The sequence below is a fragment of the Xyrauchen texanus genome, chromosome 37, assembly GCF_025860055.1.
Source record: "Xyrauchen texanus isolate HMW12.3.18 chromosome 37, RBS_HiC_50CHRs, whole genome shotgun sequence".
Classification (NCBI taxonomy): Eukaryota; Metazoa; Chordata; class Actinopteri; order Cypriniformes; family Catostomidae; genus Xyrauchen; species Xyrauchen texanus.
Window position 1 is genome coordinate 9,850,484 of NC_068312.1, and position 24,460 is coordinate 9,874,943.

At 36.7% G+C, this 24,460-nt stretch overlaps 1 protein-coding gene across 2 annotated transcripts in view; it reads right to left on the reverse strand.

Moving 5' to 3' along the window:
• Positions 1-1,134: 1,134 nt before the first annotated feature.
• LOC127630469 (fibroblast growth factor receptor 1-A-like) overlaps positions 1,135-24,460 on the reverse strand; it is a 66,309-nt gene continuing 42,983 nt past the window's right edge. Inside the window, exons 7-18 of one of the 2 annotated variants that reach the window (XM_052108010.1) lie at positions 22,496-22,686; positions 17,715-17,859; positions 13,058-13,248; positions 11,809-11,954; positions 10,862-10,983; positions 7,194-7,304; positions 5,730-5,920; positions 5,461-5,583; positions 4,332-4,402; positions 4,098-4,235; positions 3,908-4,013; positions 1,135-2,710 (exon numbers count right to left, since the gene is read on the reverse strand). In XM_052108010.1, coding sequence (XP_051963970.1) covers positions 2,531-2,710; positions 3,908-4,013; positions 4,098-4,235; positions 4,332-4,402; positions 5,461-5,583; positions 5,730-5,920; positions 7,194-7,304; positions 10,862-10,983; positions 11,809-11,954; positions 13,058-13,248; positions 17,715-17,859; positions 22,496-22,686 — 1,715 coding nt within the window. In that variant the 3' untranslated portion in view covers positions 1,135-2,530. Of the gene's footprint in view, positions 2,711-3,907; positions 4,014-4,097; positions 4,236-4,331; positions 4,403-5,460; positions 5,584-5,729; positions 5,921-7,193; positions 7,305-10,861; positions 10,984-11,808; positions 11,955-13,057; positions 13,249-17,714; positions 17,860-20,841; positions 20,993-22,495; positions 22,687-24,460 lie in introns of both variants that reach the window. The other variant, XM_052108009.1, reaches the window with a different exon arrangement.

Here is a 24,460-nt window from a genome sequence, read left to right on the forward strand (position 1 = left end):
TTATTGATGAATTTAAAGTGTAAATTTGGTGTGCACTAAACTGCAATGCAACAAACTCAATCATAATGCATGCCTTTTAAGCAAACAGACAGTACAACCAGTGTTCCAGTAGTTAAAATATTTTTTGACCCACGTTGCCCCTCTCAGTACAAAACAATGTAACGCAAATTAAAATGTACTGTAACTGTCCTATAAACATCTTGTTCACTTGCAACATGACAAAACACATTAAAATTAAACTGCTAAATACCCGGTATCCTTCAACCAGAGTCTTTAACCATATAAATCAAGCCTTGGCTGTAAGAGCGTGAGCTAGTACCGGGCAACAAGGTTCACTTGGCTGCAGCAAACCTGCGTGTTGCATCGACCACTGGCAAGGAGCCAGTCGCCATTGGAAACAGTGGCTTCAGTCTGATGCACTTGTAGCATAGAACCTGGCTAAGAAGGGTCACTCACACTGCTATAAATAAAGCACCAACAGTTACACTCAGCTTGGGATCTGGCATTTACACTGCAAGCTATGCATTATAATATTTAATCACCCCTACTAACCTACACTAAATGAGAGAGTCAATTTTGCAGTAAACAATTTATGTTTGTGTGTAAACTTGTCAGCAAGATATTTACAAGGTTGTTTATGAAGTTAATCAAAATATGAAAGGTGTCGTGATTCGGTTTTCAACAGCATTTTACTGGATGTAATCCTTCTAGAGTAAAATAATGGATCAGCAGATCTTTTCTATATCAGTAGTGGCACCATTGCTTTTAAAGCATGGTTATTTAATTGCATAGAGGCTAAATGCTTAGCGTCGTGCCTAGCTACATTTCTCGAAAGTTATTTGGGTGATATACATTTGTGTTTATACGAAAAGTCTTTTTTTCTATGATCATTAAAGAATGTCTCAAAGAGATACTGACTTACCAAAAGGAATGGTTTACCCAAGGCTAGCTGTCTTTTCAACTATAGTTGCCAATATAATATAATATAATATATATATAATATAATATAATATACATGGCTTGCATTGGATTTCATTCTACTTAGTGTGGTCAAGGCTGAAATTTTGCTGACGTTGTCAAGTTCACACTTCCAGGCTAATATATATATATATATATATATATATATATATATATATATATATATATATATATATATATATATATATATATTAGGGCTGTCAATGTATACATTTTGTTTTATTGAATTAATGACATGGTGTCCCGATTAATTAATCGCGATTAATCGCAATATTTGCTGAGAAAGCCCCCCATATAACGATTAAATTATTATTATCTTTAAATATTTAAAAATGTGATCTATATACATTTATATTTAAGGACCCGTCAATGAACACCTGCATCAGACATGCTTGTGTAGCTTCTATAAACATAAGTTTTTAGGTCACTGTGTCAAGTTAAATATAGTTTAATAATACACACCTTGAGATCCCTTAGTTCGGATTTGCACTCCAAGTGTTTTGAACGCAAGAACGTGACGCATGTCTGTGTTGTGCTGTCTGCTGAAGTGTTGTTTTGTTCACTGTATATACTGCGCGTTGCCACACAGCTGAAATTTCAATTACTGCCCTCTGGAGTAAACAGGTGGTACTACAAGCTTGCATTTATCAGGAATCTTCCTTATTACGGTCCGGGGCATTGCGATTAATTGCGTACATTTTTTTAAAACATTTTTATGAAATTAAATCGCACTGAATTAACGTGTTAAATCGACAGCCCTAATATATACATTTACACTTACACATACATACACACTTAATATAGCTTAAATCTGACATTGTACTGAGTACCATTTAGGACACTGCAGCAGTTATGAGCCACTTCTGCCAGGCTGCATAAAAAAAAAAATGTAAAAAAAATTATTTTGTAACAAAACTGGCCATCTATCAGCTCTGAATAATATAATCTCTTCTACAATTCTCATGGACATTTTACAGTCTCTTTCAAAAAGCTACACTTCAAAAAGTTCTACATATGCAAACCCTGGTACAAAAAAGCTAAATTCAAAGTGTAATAAAAATAAGGGTAGAGTGTAAATATATATTCATATTTATACATTTCTGGCTGTATTTACAAGGAAAGCTATCAGTCAGATAAACTGTATGCCCAAAGTTAAAATACTTTTGGGCAGACCTTTTAGTGGAATACATTTTTTTAAGAATTCGGAGAAACAACAGAAAGGTCATTGTTAAACATCAATAGAAAACATTCAAACACTCTAACATCCGACTATCGGTCCCTCTCACTCGATGTCACTTTAAGGTTTTCTCTACATGACAAAGGAGGATATTTCATATTGAAAAGTCTTCAGAAATGCACACACTACCACTCTTTCCTCAAGAGCCCTCAGTAAGCGATCAGGTTGTTCTCTTCCAGCTGTATAGTCCATCCATCCCAAGCAGTTTGTCTCTTGGCAACTCTGTAGTGTGCTGTGTGGCAAAGTGTCATCTTCTAGAGTTCAGGGTTTGAGTCCAGCCAGGAAGCAAACTGTAGAGTTATTGGTAAAGGGAGCTCAGCGCTTTTTAAACGGCACTCCTCGGTTGGGGTGCAGGGGGAATTTGGGCAGGCAGGGTTCATCAGCACCGGCGTCATGAGAGAAAACAGAGTCTTCACCAGAAGAGCAGGTAGAGCTGCGTGTGTCTGGGAAATTTGGGGAAAATTGGTCCAGAGACATGGACAGGTCCAGATACTCCTGAAAATAAAAAAACACACAAAATTGAGTGCAAACAGCATTCCCAAATTTGTGATCGGATTACAACATAGTAATTGATTGATCGAACACCCTCTCAATAACCCAACACATGTGGTCACAGGAGACGCATTTAGCAACCAGATGTAAACAGCAGTCTCGCTTGACTACAGGTGACCGGATCACCCAAGACGCATCTTAATACCATTAATGAACGGGGTCATTGACATCTAAGAGAAAATGTCTTCTAGACGTACTGCAGATATAAACAAACACATCAAATAGATGTTGGGGTGATATACGTGTGCAATCAGGGTTTACATGAGGGGCAGCACTTAAAACAGAAATTCACCAAGAAATATTAAGGTCCAAATTGTCTTGATCATTAAAATGACCAAACATTACTCTCAAGACGCATTATTACCTCAAATATAAACTTGACACTGTGTCCTAACCAGCCATGACTGCAAAAAACAATGAGTGATAGGACATCCTGTTGGTTGATTGGCTTCCATTTATGTGCTGCCATGCTGGGTAGCTCCGGTAGCTTTGTTTTTATGGTAGAAACTAGGGTCTTTAGAGTGTTTTGGTGTTACTATAGTAAAACTGCAGTAACCATGTTTTTCTAGCATAAGGATTTTGATTTGCATTAGCATACTTTTGGTTTCCCTGTATTATTACTATTATTTCGCTACGAATATGGTCAAAATATGGATACTGTAGTAAAACCATAGTATACTTTGTGGTTTCTATTGTTTTAATACGAATACTACAGTTCAACTATGGTTACTGTAGTAAACCATGGTTAAATATACAAAGGGATGGATCAAGCTATAGCGAAGGGTCCCATATAATTGCGAGGGAACACAAAATATTTCAGAAAATCAATAAACCCTCCCTGTCCTCTAAACATCAAATATGTTCCGATTGGACAAGATTTTGGACAGACAAATTAGTTGTCACTGGAATCTCACATGTAATAGGAGTTCAAACATGTCTTACAACTGAATGTCTGAAAATATATACTTATGACTATTCTCTAACTTTATGAAAAAGTTTATATTTCATCATGTCTTGTCCGAATAAGTTTTCGTTGGTGAATTGACTTTCCTCTTCTAGCACAGTAAAATTACATGCCAAGTCTTGAAAGCTCATTTGTGAATTCAAGACAGCTCTGATGCAGCTTCTGCATGTACTAACCTGATTGGATGTCACAGAGACCGTGCGGTCTAGATCTTCCACCAGCTGTTTGAAAGTTGGTCTTTGAGACGGAACAGCATGCCAACAATCTCTCATCATCATATACCTGAAAGACAAATAGTTGTGGGGTGAGTTCCTCTGAGATGCTCCCCAAATCATAATTTAAATGAGCAACAATGATGGCTCTTACAGTTCGTGGGTACATGTGGAGGGGCGGTCCATGCGGTGGCCTTCCTTCAGCAGTTTAAAGAGTTCCTCTACCGGAACACCTGGGTACGGTGAGCCACCAAGAGTAAAGATCTCCCAAAGCAACACCCCAAAAGACCACCTAACACACAAAGACACCATCAGAGTGACCATTACTGCTACGTAAAGACTTGCGTTTTGTATCGCACTGAGATTGAGTGAATATATTCACACGTACACGTCACTCTGGTGGGTGTAAATGCGGTCGAACAGAGCTTCAGGTGCCATCCATTTCACTGGTAAACGGCCCTGTGGAAAACACAATTACTTCATTCACCAACTATATAAGGTTACACAACTACCGATATCTGTTTGTGACAAATGCTTCATTCAAGTCCTCCTGGAGAGTTTAACCCAAGTAGTTTTGAAAATCACAATGATGACATGATGTGCATTCAAGTTATGTGATTTTGGTCTGATTAAAATGGATTCGTTTTTCAGATTTCTTTTTAAATTACCGGCAATGACCGGAAGCTTTTTTAGCATTAGTGCAACAAAACGAAGAGGAGGGATGTGTATTACATGTGTAACTGATCTATTGCGGACTTCAAGTGGAGACAGAAATATCGTAATTATGACTAAAAAAGACAAGCAAAGTGGGGAACTCTGAATTCTAGATAACACCCAAGTTTCTAACTTTTGATGTTTGGAAGGGGCGTGTCGATATGAACGATGATGGAAACCGCTGATTTTTTACAATTATACTAAAATATAGTAATATTATTTGTTTCAATAATATTAATTTGTTATAGGACAGAGCTTATAATCATCTAAAAAACACAAATGGCTCACATTTTGAGGTTTGTTTTATGAAAATTAAATGGCAATTTGTTATATACCATGCATTTATAAGTCATATAGGTTGAGTTAAAGTCCAACAGGTGTGTTTTCTAATGCTTATCTAATTATCAAACAGAAAAAAAAAAAACTTTTGCCATTGTTTATTGTGCAAATGTGTTAATTTGGCTTCTTTTGAATTTTGTTTCTACACAAAATATGTGCAAAATTATATAATCAACATGGACAATTACAATTTATTATGATCAATACCAACTTGCTTCTGCCATGATTCCTTAACTGACATGCCTCCAAATTAGAAAGTCAGGGCTCACAGAATTTTTTCAGTAAATTACTAGTAAATATGACTTTGCTGTTGTGTTCATGTGTACTCATCTTGTAAGTACAAATCAAAGATGACTAGCTGTGACAGCTTTATAGTATTCAATAAGAAACAACAGCAAACGAAAAGAAATTATGCGTAGCAATTTTCAATTTTTCTAATGACTTCTGCTTTATACAAGTCTTACATTGGTGGTCTTCTTGTAGTAATCAATATGATGGATGTCTCTGGCCAGGCCGAAGTCTGCTATCTTCATAATGTTATCTTCAGTTACCAGGACATTACGGGCAGCCAAGTCTCTATGAATACACTGCCAGAGAGAAAACACACACACATGCATTATTCAAGGGAACAATTAATCAAAGTCTAGGAGAAGACATGGGTCAATAGCAATACCCTCAAGAAAAGCTATCCAGTCATATCCAATGACAGCAGAATAGCAGGTAAGATGCCAACCTTCTTGGATGCCAGGTATTCCATGCCACGTGCCACCTGGTAGGCGCAGGAGACTAGATCTTTGACTGACATATTCTCCACAGGCACCTGGTCAGGGTTGTAGCAGTACTCCATACCGGGAGGACGACGTACACGCAGGTATTCTCGCAGATTACCCTTTGCTGCAAACTCAACAATGACATAGAGCGGACCTGAAACGGCCATACAAAAACATTTCAGACATATAAAATTCATGTAGGAACACAAGTTGATCACAAAATGTGGTGGGCCGTCCGAAATGGCTTTTTCAATGGCTGATACTGATAGCCAGACATCAAAGTGACCAATATAGTGCATATATTTATACAATGCAATGCAATGCAATACATAAAATGTCTCAAAATAAATCAACTAGGGCTGGAAAATGTAATGTGTTAAAAAAGGTAATGCAATTAATGCAGTTGCTTGTTTGTTTTTTTCACATCCTGTGGCTAAAATTGGCATCGATTAATGTCAATTAATTAAGGTACACGCTTGGCTTGATTCCACATCCTAGCACAAAAACTGATTGTGTGGAGCAGTGCACGCTTATTTTGCGCAAAGAATGTCCCACGTATAATAAACACGGGAGAGGCTTAACTGTACAGAGAATGGAGACTTCACCCGCAAGTGGTGAGCCAGGAGTGGGAGAGATATGGCCAAGCCCGAAAACGCTCACTTACTGTCATCTGAGCTAGTGTCAAAAGCGAAACCAAGTGAGAGAGACCCAGGGTGCGTGCAACAGACTGAAAGGCAGCCAGAGAAAATAATAGTTTTGAGACTTTAAACATCAGCAAATGAAATTGAATTGAATTTGTTTTATATCTGATCTGTATGTATAGTGTCTAATAATGCATTGACAATATGCACTGAAGTTTATTTTGCAATAAAGCTAGGAATTACATTTTATTATAAAAGTCTACTGGAAAACAGCATAAGATTTTACCCAACTTTAAATTACAGCACGTCAACTAGTTTTATGGCATGTATACCTGTAAAAATCTGAATATTAACATGTTTATATTCAAATAATTAAAACAAATGATGACTTACCAAGTGTTTTGAGACAAAGTTTCACAATTCACTAATAAAAGAAGTTTATTATCCATTGACAAGTCTGTTGGTAGATTTGAAAACTGACACAAAAGGATAATATTTCTGTGAATCGGCCAAGCAAGTGAATTCAAATGTCCAAATGTTTTTATAATTTCCTTTTTTTAATTTTTTAATTTTGTGATTCAATAAAGAATTTAGGTTATCAAAAGTATCTAGCTTGTGAACTCGCATAGACAACATCATCCTGTCCTTTTCAATAGAAGAGCAGAATGCCTAACAAATTGATTTTGGAATCTGAAATGATTTACGCACATATTGCATTATCTGGTAATGTCTCCCTCTATCCATCTGTCTCTCTTGTTCTTTCTTTCCCTCCCCTCGTTTACTCACCGTCTTGTGTGCAGGCTCCTAGCAAGTTGATGATGTTCTTGTGTTTGCCAATAATCTTCATCATTTCCATCTCTGAGATGAGGTCTGACAGGTCCTTCTCTGTGGCATCGGCTAAAAAAGCAATATTGACAAACAACACATCTTGGTGTGAGAAGTCACGCAAAATTCAACCTCAAAAGCCAAAAGGGACAAACAGTTGAAAAGCTGACAGACAGTTCAGAGGGTTTATTTTTTTAATTCTTGCGTAGATTAAAGGTGTCTGATTTTTAATTTCTGTGGTGGACTTGACATTGGACATTTACTTCATTCTGCTGACAATTAAATAACAATTAATATTGCTTCAAAAATACACAGGAAATATGGCCTTACATAAGTATATACTGTATGTACACACACACACACATATATATATATACTGTATTTATTTGGGCTGTAGATATAACACGTTCATTCAGTGATTAATATTTTTTTTTAAAAGACGTTAAAAAAATGTATGCGATAAATAACATCCCCAGACCGTGATAAGGAATATTCCAACCATCTGAGCAATTCAAGCTTGAGGTCCCATCTGTTTTCTCCAGGGGGCAGTAAGCAAAACTTCAGCTGTTTGGGCAAAGCGCTAATACAGAGAATAACTCACACTCAACGACAGCAGACAACACAAGATGAGAGCACATTCTTGCATTGAAAAACAAACTTTTTGGGTAGCCTTCCACAAACTTCTCAAAATGTTTCTCCAGACAGAAAATGGTGTAACTGAGACAGGTTTGTAGGCCTCCTTGCTCGCACAAGCTTTTTCAGTTCTGCCCACAAATGTTCTATCGGATTGAGGTCAGGGCTTTGTGATGTCACTCCAATACCTTGACATTATTGTCCTTAAGCCATTTTGCCACAAGACTGGAGGTATGATTGCGGTCATTGTCCATTTGGAAGACCCATTTGTGAACGAGCTTTAACTTCATGGCTGATGTCTTGATTTGTTGCTTCAATATATCCACATAATTTTAACAAAGCACTGCCACAACATGATGCTGCCACCCCCATGCTTCACGGTTGGGATGGTGTTCTTCTGCTTGCAAACCTCACCCTTTTTCCTCCAAACATATCGATGGTCATTATGGCAAAATTTTGTCTCCATGTGCACTTTCAAACTGTAATCTGACTTTTTTTGGCGGTTTTAGAGCATTTGTTTCTTCCTGGCTGAGCAGCCTTTCAGGTTATGTCGATATAGGACTTGTTTTACTGTGGATATAGATACATGTCTACCTGTTTTCTTCCAGCATCTTCACAAAGTCCTTTGCTGATGTTCTGGGATTGATTTGCACTTATTGCACCAAACTACGTTTATCTCTAGGAGACAGAATGCATTTCTTTCCTGAGTGGTAGGATGGCTGCCTTGTCCATTAGTGTATATATACTTGTGTACTTTTGTTTGTACAGCTGAACATGGTACCTTTAGGCATTTGGAAATTGCTACCATGGATTAAGAAGACTTGTGGAGGTCCACAATTGTTTTTTTCTGAGTTCTTGGCTGATTTCTTTTTATTTTCCCATGATGTCAAGCAAAGAGGCACCACGTTTGAAGGTAGGCATTAAAATACATCCACAGGTACACCTCCAATTCAGTACACCTCCTATCAGAAGTTAACTGGCTAATTGTCTAAAGGCTTGACATCATTTTCTGGAATTTTCCAAGCTGCTTAAAGGTCTTAGTGTATGCAAACTTCTGACAAACTGAAATTGTGATATAGGCAATTAAAAATGACTCGTGTCATGCACAAAGTAGATGTCCTAAACGACTGGCTATCAAAACTATAGTTTGCTAATATTTAATCTGTGGAGTGATTAAAAAATGTGTTTTTAATGATATTAAACTAAGTGTATGTAAACTTCTGACTTCAACTGTATATGTTGAAATTAACATTAAGATTAATAAAAGCTGTAAAAGTATTGTTCACTGTTAGTTCATGTTAACTAATGTTAACAAATGGAACCTTATTGTAAAGTGTTACTATATTTTTAATGCGTTACTCGTGTGCCACAATGATGTAATGTATTTAAATTATCAATATTATTATTTAATTATAATTATTTAATAATTATTTTTGTAATTATTGTTACTTGAGGAGCTTTCTTAGCAAATATTTATATATTATAATTATATATAATTAATCAGCATACCATGTATTTAATTTGATAAATTTTGTATCAATTGACAGCATATATATATATATATATATATAAATAAAACAGTATACACATGCGCACACAGATCAGCCACAACATTAAAACCACTGGCAGGTAAAGTTACAATGGCACCAGTCAAGGGGTGGGATATATTAGGTAGCAAGTGAACAGTCAGTTCTTGAATTTCATGCGTTGGAAGCAGGAAAAATGGGAAAGCTTAAGGTTCGGAGTGATTTTGACAAGGTCCAAACTGTGATGGCTAGAGGACTGGGTCGGAGCATCTCCAAAACAGCAGGCCTTGTGGTGTGTTCCTGGTATGCAGTGGTAAGTATCTAACCAAAAGTGGTACAAGGAAGGACAACCGATGAACCAGCGAGAGGGTCATGGGCGCCCAAGGCTCATTGATGCACATGGGAAGCGAAGGCTAACCCGCTTGGTCTGATCCCACAAAAGAGTTACTGTAGCACAAATTGCTGAAAAACTTAATGCTGGCCATGATAGAAAGGTGTCTGAACACACAGTGCAGTGCAGTTTGCTGCGTATTGGGCTGCATAGCCACAGACCGGTTAGAGTACCCATGGTGTCTCCCATTCCACTGCCAAAAGCGACTACAATGGGCACATGAGCGTCAGAATTGGACCATGGAGCAATGGAAGAAGGTGGCCTGGTCTGATGAATCACGTTTTCTTTTAGATCATGTAGACGGCTGGGTGTGTGTGCATCATTTACTTGGGGAAGAGATGGTAGCAGGATGCACTATGGGAAGAACGCAGAACGGCGGAGGCAGTGTGATGCTCTGGGCAATGTTCTGCTGGGAAACCTTGGGTCCTGGCATTCATGTGGATGTTACTTTGACACCTACCACCTACCTAATGATTGTTGCAGACCACATACACCCCTTCATAGTAACGGCATTCTCTGATGGCAGTTGCCTCTTTTAGCAGGATAATGCGCATTGCCACATTGCAAAATTTGTTCAAGAATGGTTTAAAGGACATGACAAAGAGTTCAAGGTGTTGACTTGGCCTCCAAATTCTTCATGGACTATTCCTTTGATTAGTCTTTATTGTTACACTTGTGCTGGAACAAAAACAACTTTTTCATTGTACTGTCAATGTCCCTGATCTGCTCAATCCGTGTTAGGTTTTTACAAAAAAGTTTTTAAAAGCTTCCACACAAGCGCGCGCGCGCACACACACACACACACACACACACACACTATTCGTGTCAGTGTTTACTAGCGTTTTTGGCCATTGGCTCACTGAGGAGAGGAAGGGGAAATGGCAGGATCTGTGCCAGAATAAACACGTGCCGCTCTGGTGTGGTATGTGACACAAGAGCTCGATTAACGCATTAAGGGTCAAAGTGGAATACAGATGACAGCTCAGTATACCATCACATTCCTAATGAGATACCAGGCAGTTTGCTGGCCTTTCCCACATTTTTATACCATACAAGAATAACAGAAAATAAGCTCTTACATTTGAGCATCTTGAGAGCAACCTTGGTGACACGATTAGGTTTGTCTTTGTCCATGCCCACAGCCTCGGCCATCAACACCTGCCCAAAACAACCCTCTCCAAGTGGCTTCCCAAGAACCAGCCTGAGATATAAACACAGAAATAAAATGTATTACTGACAATGCACTACAATATGTTTATTAATCAACATTCATTTTCATTTATCAACATTTACTTTTAAAAGGGGTCTTGGCATTTGAAATGCCACCCATTGAAATGTGCATTTAATTCATATATTTTATTCTATTTAATAAACAAACTTTCATTATATGCACCATTCATTTAGAGAAATATCTAATCAGCTGAGACAAAATTATTCTACAAATCAGGTAATAAATAGGCACACCGAGTCAAAATAAATGATGTAATCATTACTTATTAACATTTACTTTTAAAGGTGCCATATTATTCACTTTTATAGCATCTAATTTTTCCTCTTAAGTTCAATTAAAATATTGACAACAATCAAAAATGAGTTTTAAATGACTACTTTTCTTTGACCCTTAGTATGAACATTTTTGATGATGTGCCTTTAAGAATTATATCTGTAAATGACCTGCTATGTTTGGCTTACCTCTTTACTTCTGAGATGAGTAACGGTTTAGGCATTGATGCAATCAACGTAAACATTGGCTCTCAAATGTTAACACCCTGATGTTTGTGACATTATAGCTATGAATATTTCAGAATTATCTGTTTTTGGAGCTTACTTAGTTACTTCAATAACTTCCATACATGGAGAAGGAGCTTTGTGTTGTGATAGTCAGAGTATGTCTAGATAATTCAACTCTTATTACATTCAAAAGAGAGAAAATTATAATTAAGTTTTCAATGATCAGGCCCTATTAAATGTACTCTACTTATAATAATAATAATAATAATAATAATAATGTGTGTTTGCATGTTACCTGTCTCTGGGTACCTCCCAGCGAGGGTCCTGGGGCAGTTCATATTCAGAGACCCCTGAGAGCATTGGGGAGCCACTTGAGGAGAGACGGGAGGTGCGGACCAACTTTCCCCTTGAGTGCATTGAAGAGCTGGATTGCACCGACACCTGCACACAAACACTTAAACCTTTACTCTCCATACAAAACTGCAGCAGAAATGAGGTTGAAACATAAAAGGAGGTTATGTATTTGTGCATTACTTGAATTGTATTTATTTGTCATTTTTGCAGGTTTGGTCCTCTATAAATTAATAATTAAAGCTTAAATGTGTTGTTTCTGCACCACTAGCGTCAAACAGAAATTGTCCAAATCTTTACAAAAATGTAAAATAATACCAAGCTATACAAAGTTAGATTTTTTATCAAATTGTGTATGTTTTCAGGAGTGCTGATTATTCACGTTTTTGAGATATACAGACATAACTGCTGATTTTCTGTAATAATGTGTATTGTGAAAAGTATAAATAAAACAAAATCATACAAATAAAAATTATTTGACTTATGTTCCAATGTGTTTTTTCTACTTTGGCAACACAATCTCAATGTTCTCTCTTTGCACTGTCAAACAAACAAGTGACAGTCAGCAATCAGAAATTAGCACAAATAATTCAGATTCAAAATAATGGCCAACATGATCCAATCACTGCCAACAATATTAAAATAAGTTTATACATTTTGAATCTATGTACTGATTATCATTAATCCATGTCTGCCAACAATCATCTGCAGTGTGAAACTGAACTTTTGGTCAGATTTTAAGAGTGAATGCACGTGGCAGCATATGAAAGCTATAGGCACAATTTAGTTTTGTCACATGACTCTGTGTGTTGAAAGTTTCACCCTTTAACAACAGCCCAGATTGTTCTTAACTGAGCTCAGTCAGTTTAAATGAAATGAAATGATGCATAGCATATAGCTAAGACAAAACACAATGTCCTCGCAGAAGGATGCAGTGTTGCATGAGGCTAAATTAACAACGGAATATCATCAAAACATTATCAAACTGCATTGTGGTCCTGGACAACTTTTAAGGTCTTATAATGAACTCTGTCCATTTGATTTTTGAGATAATGCTCATAGTTTAACATGACTCTTTTAACAATTTATCAAATTTACATTAACGCTAACATGGCAATCAGCTTTTGGGAAAAAAAAAGATGTTTGTATGTTTAGAAGTAAAAAGATCAAACCCCGTATCTACTTTCTGTTACCTGTCTGCGCAGCGGGATGCTCTTGGCCAGCTTGTGGACAGCCAGCTGGCTGTTGAAGTCGCTTTTCTTGGCCGAGCTGTGCATTTTGGCCAGTACGGCAGTCACCACCATCACACAGATGAGGAAGAATCCCACACAATAGATTAGCACCTCCAGGTATGTCTGGTTGGGCAGCTGAGTCGGGGGAACGGCTGGATTTTGAAAGGAGGAAGCAATGCAAGGTGGCAGAAGGGGAGGGAATGAGCTTGCTGAATGATGAAGGGATTAAGTTGTGTTCACCTATAATTTGAGTGCCAAGATTAAAATGGGAAATCTTTTCTATTAGAAGGCAAAGAGAGCCTGAGATTCAGTACCAGCAGCCCTTTGGCCGAGACAGCAATTGACCCGTTGCCAAGTCTGGCCTTAAAAACACATTAAAGACCAATCCTTCCTTAGCAACTGTTGCCATCCACCATATTTTCAGTGAAGCTTTTGCTCTTTTCTAACATTAGCCTATAGAAGTCTTGTTTGTTTGAATAGTTTTAAAAGGAATTTTAGAGAAATCATGCAAAAGTACAGTAAAATTTTGCTACAGAGGCACTTTTCATTATGGAAGCCCACTTTTGCCACATTTGGAAAAAAAATAAAAAATAATATGCACTGTTAAATCCGAATCATGAGATGCTAAGTCATATTTATGAGATAATTCATAATTATTAGATTCAGTCATAATTTTTAGATAAAAAGCCATAATTACAAAACATAAGTCATAACTATTAGATTTAAAAATCACATTTCTGAAAGCGTCATAACTATGAGATCATTCTGAGCTGAAATGCCTTAATCATGAGATACAAGTCATAATTATGAGATACTAGTTTAATTACTAGATAAGTCATAATTATGAGATACTAATTCAATCAAGAGATAAAAGTATTTATTAGATTCAAAGTCTAACTTATATAACATTAAGTCATTATTATGATACTAAATCAAAATGATGAGATAGTAAGTCATAATTTTGAGATTAAATGTCTGAATTATGAGATTCAATGTCATAATGTCAGAATTATGATATACTGTACTAAGTAATAATTGAGACAATTCAATTACAAGTAACAATATTGAGATAATTAAATAAAGTGGCAAGTCATTATTATTAGAATCAAAGACATATTTATGAAATAGTATTATATATATATATTTATAATATTAAATCAAAATTATGAGATAGTAAATTATGATATTAAAAGTCATGATTATGAGATAAAACATTGATCGTTTTCTCACTGCATAGAATCATAGTGGGCAAATAAATTGTCATACAATTTATTTACATACAATGCATAATTGTGCACACACTGATGAGTATTTCAATTGTTGCTTCACTAATTATGAAATACTTGCATACTGTGCAAATGCACCTTGATATAATTTTAAGCAAGCAGCAGCATTGGCAATAACAACCTCTATTAAAACTCTTGAAATAAATACATTTACAATATCTAATAATTATGACATAGTATTTCATGATTCTGACATTTATCTCGTCATTTTGACTTCTCATATTTATGACTTAATATATTTTAGAATTATGACTGAATATAATAACTGACTCCATCAATATAACTAATTTGCATGCATTAACAAAGCACTTTTTATTTTAATTTCTTTAAGACAAACGGTAGACAAAAATGCTTTGCACATAAGAGTAATATCGTATTTGAAAGTTTTACATTGAGCATATTTTTGCTGAAAACCATCTAACTCATCATCTGCTCATGGAAATCTCCAATGTATTCATTTGGGACATTCAGTAAAGCTTATCTGAGTGAGCAACAGAAACCGAGGGGGATGGGGCTTCGCAAAAGGTCAATTGTTGCAGGTCATGTTATTGTTCGTTCTAAGCAAATGCTTGGAAATGGTATAAAAATGGACTCTACCTAGTATTGAACCAATTCCTGGTATTTGTTGGTTTAGGAATCTTACAGTTTGATAAAAGATATAGTATAAGCGGGATACTTACAGTAGTTTTCAAAGCTGTGGCTGATACTGTATATACATAAATGCATGAGCATTGTCAATTCTTTGTAAACCCATCACACTTATGCACACACACTCAAACAAAAAACACAAAACCCACCAAAAACACAAATCTGAAAAAAAACACAGAGCCTTTCACGTGACAGGCACATTGTATGGAACACAAACTCCTATTGTAGTGTCATAAATACTTCTTTCATGGATCAGGTTTCACGGGACATTCTTCTGCTTATGTGACAAGCAGGAGAAGGAAACAACAGCTCATGATACTTGGCAGATCTCACTTGTCGATTAGGCCAAAAAACAGCCTTATGTAAACTCATATGAGTCATTAAATTTGCAACCCAAATACAAACGTAAATGGAGAGGAATGGCTAATCTGGGTGGGTAGACAAAATCTGAGAGGCTGCGCATTTCAGTATAAATGGAAAGTTAAGGGGCTAACATTACATGAAAAGTCTGAATGGTAAAGATATTGCCTATGCAATTTGGTTGCTTAATGTCTGCCCAAAGGCTCTGGTTCATAATACTGGGTTTAATTCACACAATCCATGCACAAAAAAAAGATGTTATTGTGTCCCGTTTACATTTTCACACAGCACACAAAACACATGCAAATGCAGATCTTTGACACACTACTCCTCTCTCCCTTCTCTTTTAATAAATAAATGAAAAATCAAAGCTGACCAATAAAGTGAATTTAAAGCTAGTGTTCCGGAGTTATCATGCTTGTGTAATGGCAGTAGGAGTTAGACCCACAATTTGCAGATTGTCTTTTCCTCTTGCAGCATTGAAATACAAGAAGATCAACATTCAACGGCGAGAATAAAACAAATGTTCATTCTCAATGTTGAATGTCTCAACATCACAAATACTTCAAAGCATACTTTGTGTATAAGGCTTTGACTGACAAGCATATTGATAAATTGTATCCATTCAAAAACTGAATCGATACGAACTCCAGGTGAGGTGTTTATCAGACCAAACAGATTAAAGGGATAGTTCACCCAAAATGAAAATGCTGTCACCATTCACTCAACCCGTATGAATTTCTTTCTTTCAAGGAAAACAAAAGGAGTGGGAACAATATGGGTGAGTAGATGATGACTGGATTTTGATTTTTGGGTGGATTCTCCCTTTAACACTCCTTGGGATGCTTGTCCAGAGTTCAGGCATGCAAAGTTGTTAATTAGGAACAGGTTAATGTTGAAATACTTGGAAAAAGTGTTTTTATAATGGAAATAAGCGGTATAATGGAAAAAAGCTGTGCCAAACCACAAGCCACAATATGTCACCTGCTCTCAGATTTGTTATGCTTTACTTAACTCATGTTTTTAGGAAAATAAAAGTGCTGTTACACTTGCTGAAATACATGGTGAGACTAATGTTTGCCATTTGAGAAACATGTTTAAATGGGAATTTTTCATTACAGATAGTGAGTGGGTGGTTTGGCTTTGCCGATTCCACTTTCTAAAGCAGTGTTTCTAAACTGGTGGGTCGCAAATGATCAAAAGCCCCTAACTTTATATTCATATATAGTTAGGGTACCAAACTAAATGTATTTTTCAAAAAGGGAAGAGAAAATGCTTCCCTTAACTTTTGTTGTTGATATTGAAGGCTGTGCATCCAATCAAACTCAAGATTTTTGTTTACTTGTTGGAGCTTGCAAAGTAATGTTGGCAGAGGCCAACAAGGAAAGATTAGATAACCATGTTGAAAACCACGAACAAAACTAAGCAAAAAAGGGATATAGGATTTTTACGAGGATAATCATGGTTTGTGCCAAACACAATATGTTTTGTGAGATGAATTACAAGCTTCCGAAAGCATGAAAACAGAGATATTTTTATGTCAACTTTCCCCATTCAGCCCATGACATGCTATTAATTTCACATATTGTTGGGCCTATGCAGTTCATCGTAATATTAATAAATTTGGTAACACTTTAAAATAAGATGGTATTCATTAATATTAGTTAACTTCTTTAACAAGAACAATGAATATAATAAAATTCTTCATATTAAGGACATTTCTATGATACATTTTGGGCTGCCAATTGACGTCCTCTAAAACAAAATTAAACTAAAATTAAAAGGGATACTTAGAAACTAGAACTGTCAATTGTCATGTAATGCCATTAATTTTATATTGCTGGGCTTATGCAGTTCGTAATAACATTGATACATTTAAATGTTTTTTAAACATTTTTATCTACGTTTGATATCTACAAAAAAATTGTGCCCCGACCCAAAACCAATTGAAAACCACTGATCTTTAGAGAGAACATGTCATTTTAACATGTTTCAACTGACATTTCAACAAACAAAGAGTGAAACCACAAAGCAGAAAAACAGGGATTGAAGAATAGTGCTGTTCACACCGATAAAGTATTCTGTCATTTGCTACAGAACCACTGCAACGAAGCACAAACGCTAGTGTTAACTAGCACTTGACAATGTCTAAAACACAATCCCCTTGTGCTTTCCACATAGTCAAACTATACTACAATTGATTTTATGGAAACCATCGTTGCCGCACTGCAGTGGTTTTATTTAATTTGACCCAAAGTGTGAACTGCTGTTGTTAGACAGAGAGAAACCATAAACCAAAAGAGCACCAAAAGAACCACAGATACCTTTATAGACAGTCAACCATGCAGAGTGATGGGAGTGGCCGATAGAATTCCCAGCCAAGCAGATGTACTCCCCAGCGTCCTCTAAAGACACATTCCTGATCTGCAGTACCTCCATCTCCTTATCCGTGGTGTTGACGCCTGCCGTCTAGACAAAAGAACCACAGGTTGAAGCCAGAACGCTCCAGAAAAACCCACCAGAGGAGAGAGACAGTGTTTTGAATCTTTAGAATAAGATTCAAGAGAGAAGGGCGTTGATGATGGAGAAAAACCCTAAAACAAGGTCCTTCACCATCCTTTAAAGAGGAAACTGGATTGTTCTGACTGGAAGTGGTTCCTTCGATGACCCTGCTGATAGATGTACGGTTAGTTGCTGGACAGAGTGCACGGCTCCACCCGCTAGAGACCCAACACCTGAAAACCAGTCATCAGAGAAGAGGGCGACATCTACCCACCTGAGTACCCTAGAGTCCATCTCCACATGCACAAGATGGGCTACATGGAACATTACCCAGCAGAGACTGTAAAGATTTGCTCTTACATGCGTGCATACGTGCACACATTCAGAAAATGAAGGACTTAACATTACTGAAGAAGATACAAAGAGATTAGGAAAGAGGTAAAAAAAAAAAAAAAAATACACAATAAAATACATATAAGAGTAGGGATGTCAAAAATACTTTTAGGTACAAGGTAGGACTTTCCACAATTTAGTCTAGAGCAAATAGTTTGATTGACAAATTAAATCATTAGGCTTTTCAATGACTATTAAAGGCTCAGTCACATTTACATTTGAATTGCGAAATACCGTGGAGAAAGGAATGCGTGGACATTATGCACATGTGAATCCAGCAAAAAATGAATAGTCTCTTTTTTGTAGGAACACATGGGTCAACATGACGTATTTGGCTATCAAAGTTCACCAAACTTGAACTCCATTTGAAATACACGAAAGTACATCGTGCGAAATTAACGATCACGCAGTTTCCCATTGAACGGACTGTATTTTGCCCATGGAATTTCGCCTTGCAAAAGGTAATCATGACCATGACTTAAGGCCAAATGTTCCTTTGGTTTTGCTTGCCACTTTGTTTCAAGCACACATCAGCACAGAATGCGCAGATTGTCCGTGCGTCAAGAAAAACCGGGCTGCACACAAACATCCATGCATCAGTGTCTATGTATGTTATCTGCACATGTGCCTGGCATCGAATGTACAAAAGAGGATCACACAAAAGTCATAGTGCATATGTGACGAACATGTCCATATGGGCTTGTGTTCAAAAGAGTATACTTTGAAAGGCTGAGCGCTCAACTGTGCCTGAGATGGAACAACACGTGGAAAATGGAAAATGAAGCATATCCTAGCCTTTACTGTAGATTTTTGTAGGTGGTGATAGCATAATAAAAGCGTTTGCAAATTTTCAGAGTTTTGAGGTTGCTGTCTTTTGTACTATTTGTGCTATAATACAGTAATTGTTTTATACATTTTATTACTTTTGTATATTTTATCAATTTCCAAATATTTCTTTAAATATATTTGATACTGCTGTTAGATACCAGAAACACTTCAAACCTGAACCAACATTTACTCAGATGAGAAATACTTGAATGATAAATATCAGTTATAATTTAATATGTTAATATTTATACTAGAGCTGTCACATTTAACATGTTAACGCATTTGATTCATATAAAATGTTTAACAAGTACATTTTTCGTAATCGCGATTAACGCATTTACTGGTTTAACATTAGATTCTGGCATTTTATTCAGCTCAGTGAGAGTTATAAACACTGGTTGAAATAGGGCGGATCCTTTGTGATGTGTCCGCCCAGGATCATTACACGGACACACACAAACAACAACAAACACACAACAGCAATTGTGTCAATGATCAAGTAAGGACTTCTTAACGCTATTTGTTGTACATAACAAGCCCAGATTGGACTTGTGACAGAAATTAAGTGCTTTGTAGCCTCTGTGAAATGCAATTTAATTGCCAGAAGCACGTTAAATCGTAACTATCACAAAAAGGCAGCATGAGACGTTGTCTGCAAGGGCTCAAAGCAGCACTTGACATTGGCATTGACTTCTTGTGCTAATCGTGGATGCAGCTTTATGATTGCTGTAGCAAAGCAGATAGCCACAGTCTGCCGGCCGATTGATATTGTGGAGAATGAGTTTAAGAGATTTAATGTCCATTGCAATGAATACCCAATCTATGGGTGACAGTTCTTTCAATTAGTCAAACTCCCACTTAGACTTTGAAATGTTTAATGTTACTTGAATTGGTGCTATATTAGAGAATTTCTATCTTTATACTGTGGAAGGGTGTGTTTGAAATTTTTTAATGAAGTATTATTGTTACATAGTTTTGTTTTCTTTCCCATGAAGGAAATAAATGCATTTTGACAGGAAAATAAATATTTACAAAATTCAGCACTTTCGAAATCTGCGATTAATTGCAATTAACAATAAAATGTTATGCAATTAAAAAAAAAATTTATCAACTGACAGCACTAATTTATACTTAGAAATAACTTAAAAGAATGAGCTAACTAGCAGTTTAGTGTTTGCTGCGGTACTGAAATTGGTACTGAGAATCATGAAATTTCACTGGACTGAAAAATGCAAGCATTTTGACAACCCTACATGGAAGACAGCAAATTGTATTGCTCATGATCAAACAAAGCAGTCCAGAACAAAACATTGTAAAACTGACCGAGCCAGGTAAAAGCCCTTGAGTGAGGTGAAGGAAATTAAACAGACACATTTTCAAGGTGCAGCTGACATGCCTTTGAAGGTCAAGAGAGCGCAAGTAACTCTTTAGAGGGCACGACACACACCCTTATTAGGAGGGCAAAGTGTAGCACAGGGATGCAGAGAAGGAAATTTCTAGTATAAACAAAAGCCAAAATACTTCCAGTTGTTCTGCTGGGATTTTCCATGGCGTCATTTATGGCAAGAGGCACCAAAGAAATTAAAAACGAAGTGGTGGAGAGAGAAGATTTGTTATGGTCACCTGTAAGTCTGCTAGCAACTGTCTCTACCTCTGTCTAGCCATGTAAGTCTGTTTAATCTGCACTCATGTACTGTATCTATCCCTTTAGTAGGGCACGTGTATTACCTTGGAAGGAGTGTTTAATGACGTTGAGCCATGCTGATTGGTTGGCCTGGCCTATATAATTGGACACTCTACAAATATACTCTCCACTTTCTTCTTCGGTTACGTTGTACAGCGTCAAGACCTGTGTGTCCGAACTGTTGACCCCAGAGTGCTGCGGAGGTCAAACATATGTCAGAGGTTAAACAGGGTTTTAGGTTGTTGTGATTCCAATGTTGCTGTAGGACATCACTGTGACCTTGTAAGAACTCTGCAATTACTTTTCTTTGTGTAACAGATTATAACAGTCTGCCAAGAACACAAGGCTTATATTTTTCAGAAAAGTCGTTAGTCCTGTTCCATTTCCTGAGGTCCTCTGTGCGTAGAGTTGAAAGTTACCTTGGGGAATGTTACTAGTTTGGAAGAATTACTTTGAAAACAAAGTCACAGAAGTTAATTCTGGACATACATATTTAACAGTGTTAAAAGCTTTCATAAAGCTAAAGAACTGTTGACACCATTGATATTCAAACTTATCACACAGTTTTTAAAAACAAACAAAAAATATGTTTAAAGAAATACAATTTAAATTGGTTAATCTTAGTGCAATTATTTGCCCCGTACCAATATATATATATATATATATATATATATATATATATATATATATATATATATATACACATACCAATATCATGCTTGGTGAATATTGTAAACTCTGAATTGTCACTACATTCTAATGTGAGATATGACACATTTAACTGTAATTAAGTTCATTGTAAAATTTGCTTAAGGATTTTCAAGAGTTTCGTATAAGTGAAAATGTGCAGTGAGATGGAAACAGTTTATTCGCAAAACGATAGCGCATTTTGTCCATTTGTGCATGCGTTTCCGCTCCTTCTCAAAACAAAGAAATTATCTGAAAATAGCCCTTGACATTCATAGGTGTTTAACCCACAGCTGTTCATTAAAGTGAGTCCTCACAATCTGACAGAACAGTTTCGAGTGCGGGCGCTCCCAGGTATATAGAGGCTGATGGTGTATGGGTACAGTATCCATTTCAGCCCTCGTTATATTAGATGTTGCAGTCATTCTGCAGCATCTCCAGGCAGCATTTAATAGAACGATGTAGAGTTGCTCCAATACTGCAAATAAAACTCTCGCTGATGCACGGAGGTCATTCAGCTGCTTCGTCATGACAAGACAGGCTCCCTCAAGATAATGCCCATGATGTTGTGGATGGAAAAGCACTATGATTTGCATTTTCTTTAGTCAAATGTTTTGAAATACGCTCAAATTTGAAACATCTGGATGGAAACCTTGCTATAGATATAGTAACAATAACCATAGCTTGTAGGCAATGCAACAAAAATGTTCAATTTACAACATGTTCAAACTTCAATGAAGTTTATCAAGGAATATTGTCAACATTATAATAAATCCTACATTTCAAAATTCAAAAGGCAGTTTAACCAAATCATGTGTTTTATGTGTGATCTGCTCAATGACTAGTGCTAGTTTAGAGTTTATAATTATGGATGATTTTTATGGGCCAGATGTTTTTCTCTTCATTCCAAAAAGTCACCATAGCCAGCAGATTGAATTTTGTTGTTGAACAGTATCTTTATCAAATAAAGGTCCATCTCAAACAGATAAAGAAGAACATGGTTTTTTTTACCTTCAAGATCCGGACGTAAGGCAGTCCATCAGGGCCATCTCTACTGCCGTTCACCTCAATGTGTTTCAGCCACTGGATATGAGGCTGAGGATCACTGAAGACTTTACACTCAAACTCCACGTCACTTCCCACTACTGCTGTACGGTTAGCAGGCAACCCAGCCTGAAGGATTGGCCTGTGCGGTGAACGCTCTATCAAAAACAAAAACAGAGTTAGTGATGTAGAAATACTGATACAATAAGGTGAGTGTGTGTTGATTTTTTTAATCCTTGCGCTAAATTGAGAACATTTTTCCCTCTTGAAGCAATCAAAGTAGGCATTTGTATTTGAAAAATTCTGAAATTCAGCAGATTGCCCATCAGATGCTAATCTCACACTGTCTAGGAAGCAGCCTTCTAAACATACAGACCAAAATCTTTTTATAATTGCTGCAATTTGGTGGAAATGAGTGGTAATGTTATTTTAAGCCACTGCCCATGAGGGCTTTTCAGAGGCAGTAGGTTTATCAGTGTTCAAAAATGCAAAGTAGTTTGTAGCCATTCTGTTATGGAGTACATGGGACCCTCTGCAAATTAGACCAGAATATTTTTTTGTACATCCTTAATATGCCTTCTTGTGTTATTGCGACAGTAAATAAACTCAGTACTCACAGGGGAGACCGAAATACCTTCAAATATCTGTGCAATTAAACAGGATGCATTATTATTCAGGTAGTAAGATATATGTTGGAAATTTAAAGCTAAATTGTGTATTTTCTGCACCACTAGCGCCACCAAACGGAATTGCAAGAATAAACATTGCTTTCAAAACAGCTTCCTGAACACGCCCCGTCTTCTGTTGACAACCCCCCCACAACTCAAGCCATTGCTTGAGTCAAAATTGTTGTTTCTCACGAGACGTCGCTAAAAAGAGGAATTTTCTTAGCGCCACAGAGACACAGTGTTTACAGTTTTCAAGAAAATTAACCACAGAAAGGCTTACTTGTAGTTGTCTCTGGTGTTTGACCAATAGAGGTTTTTAATGGCCAATGCCAATAACAATATAAGAGCAGGATGGTGAATGGCCAAAAAAAATGCTTATACACTGACGAACAAAAGTTTAGAATAATGTACAGATTTTGCTCTTTTGGAAAGACATTGGTACTTTTATTCACCAAAGTGGCCTTCAATTGATCACAATGTATAGCCATGACATTAATAACGTGAAAAATTACTATTAAAACTTGAATTTTTGTCCTTGTTAGAGCCAGTTGTCCTTTGAAAGTTACATAATGTAAGTATAAAGTTGAAATAGAGTATGCGTAGCTAGAAGTAATTCACATAATTGGTAGAGTATGTTTCATAACTTATAGCATCTATAAAAGCATGATCAGTATTCAGTCAACTTTACGCATACTCATGTTTGCGTAATGTGTGAGTGTCTTGATCTTGAACTGAAGTGTGTTAGAAATTAAAATGCCATTTTAATGAATGCGTATTCTTGTTTGTCCAAATGATGTCACAATGGGCTTTCATCTTCAAGGGTTTGGCACTGATTTAATGGATCCTTAAAAAAGGCATCAATCAAGTCTATGTCAACCCATCAGTGTTCTGAATTTATTTATTCCAAATACTCTGATCTCATCTTGATCCACTGACTGCATCTCTTACTTATCCACGGCATCAGATAAACACTTTTTCAATGGATAATATACCACACTACATCAACAGAGTATACGTGCCTGTCCTTGATGTGCTAGTGCACATAGACACTCACACGCAAAGTGTAAAGCTTTCCATTACCTCAGTTCATTTCAGTAATGGTAACCATTAACGGTGCTGTGCCGAACCATTAGCTACATGGTAAACAACAGCTATTAGCATCTGATTGACTCAAGTAAACACTAAGCGGTTTTACGGCCATCCCTTGGGGACCATTTGCCATCTACCGTGCTAGCTAAAAACGACAATCTATTTAATCAAAGGC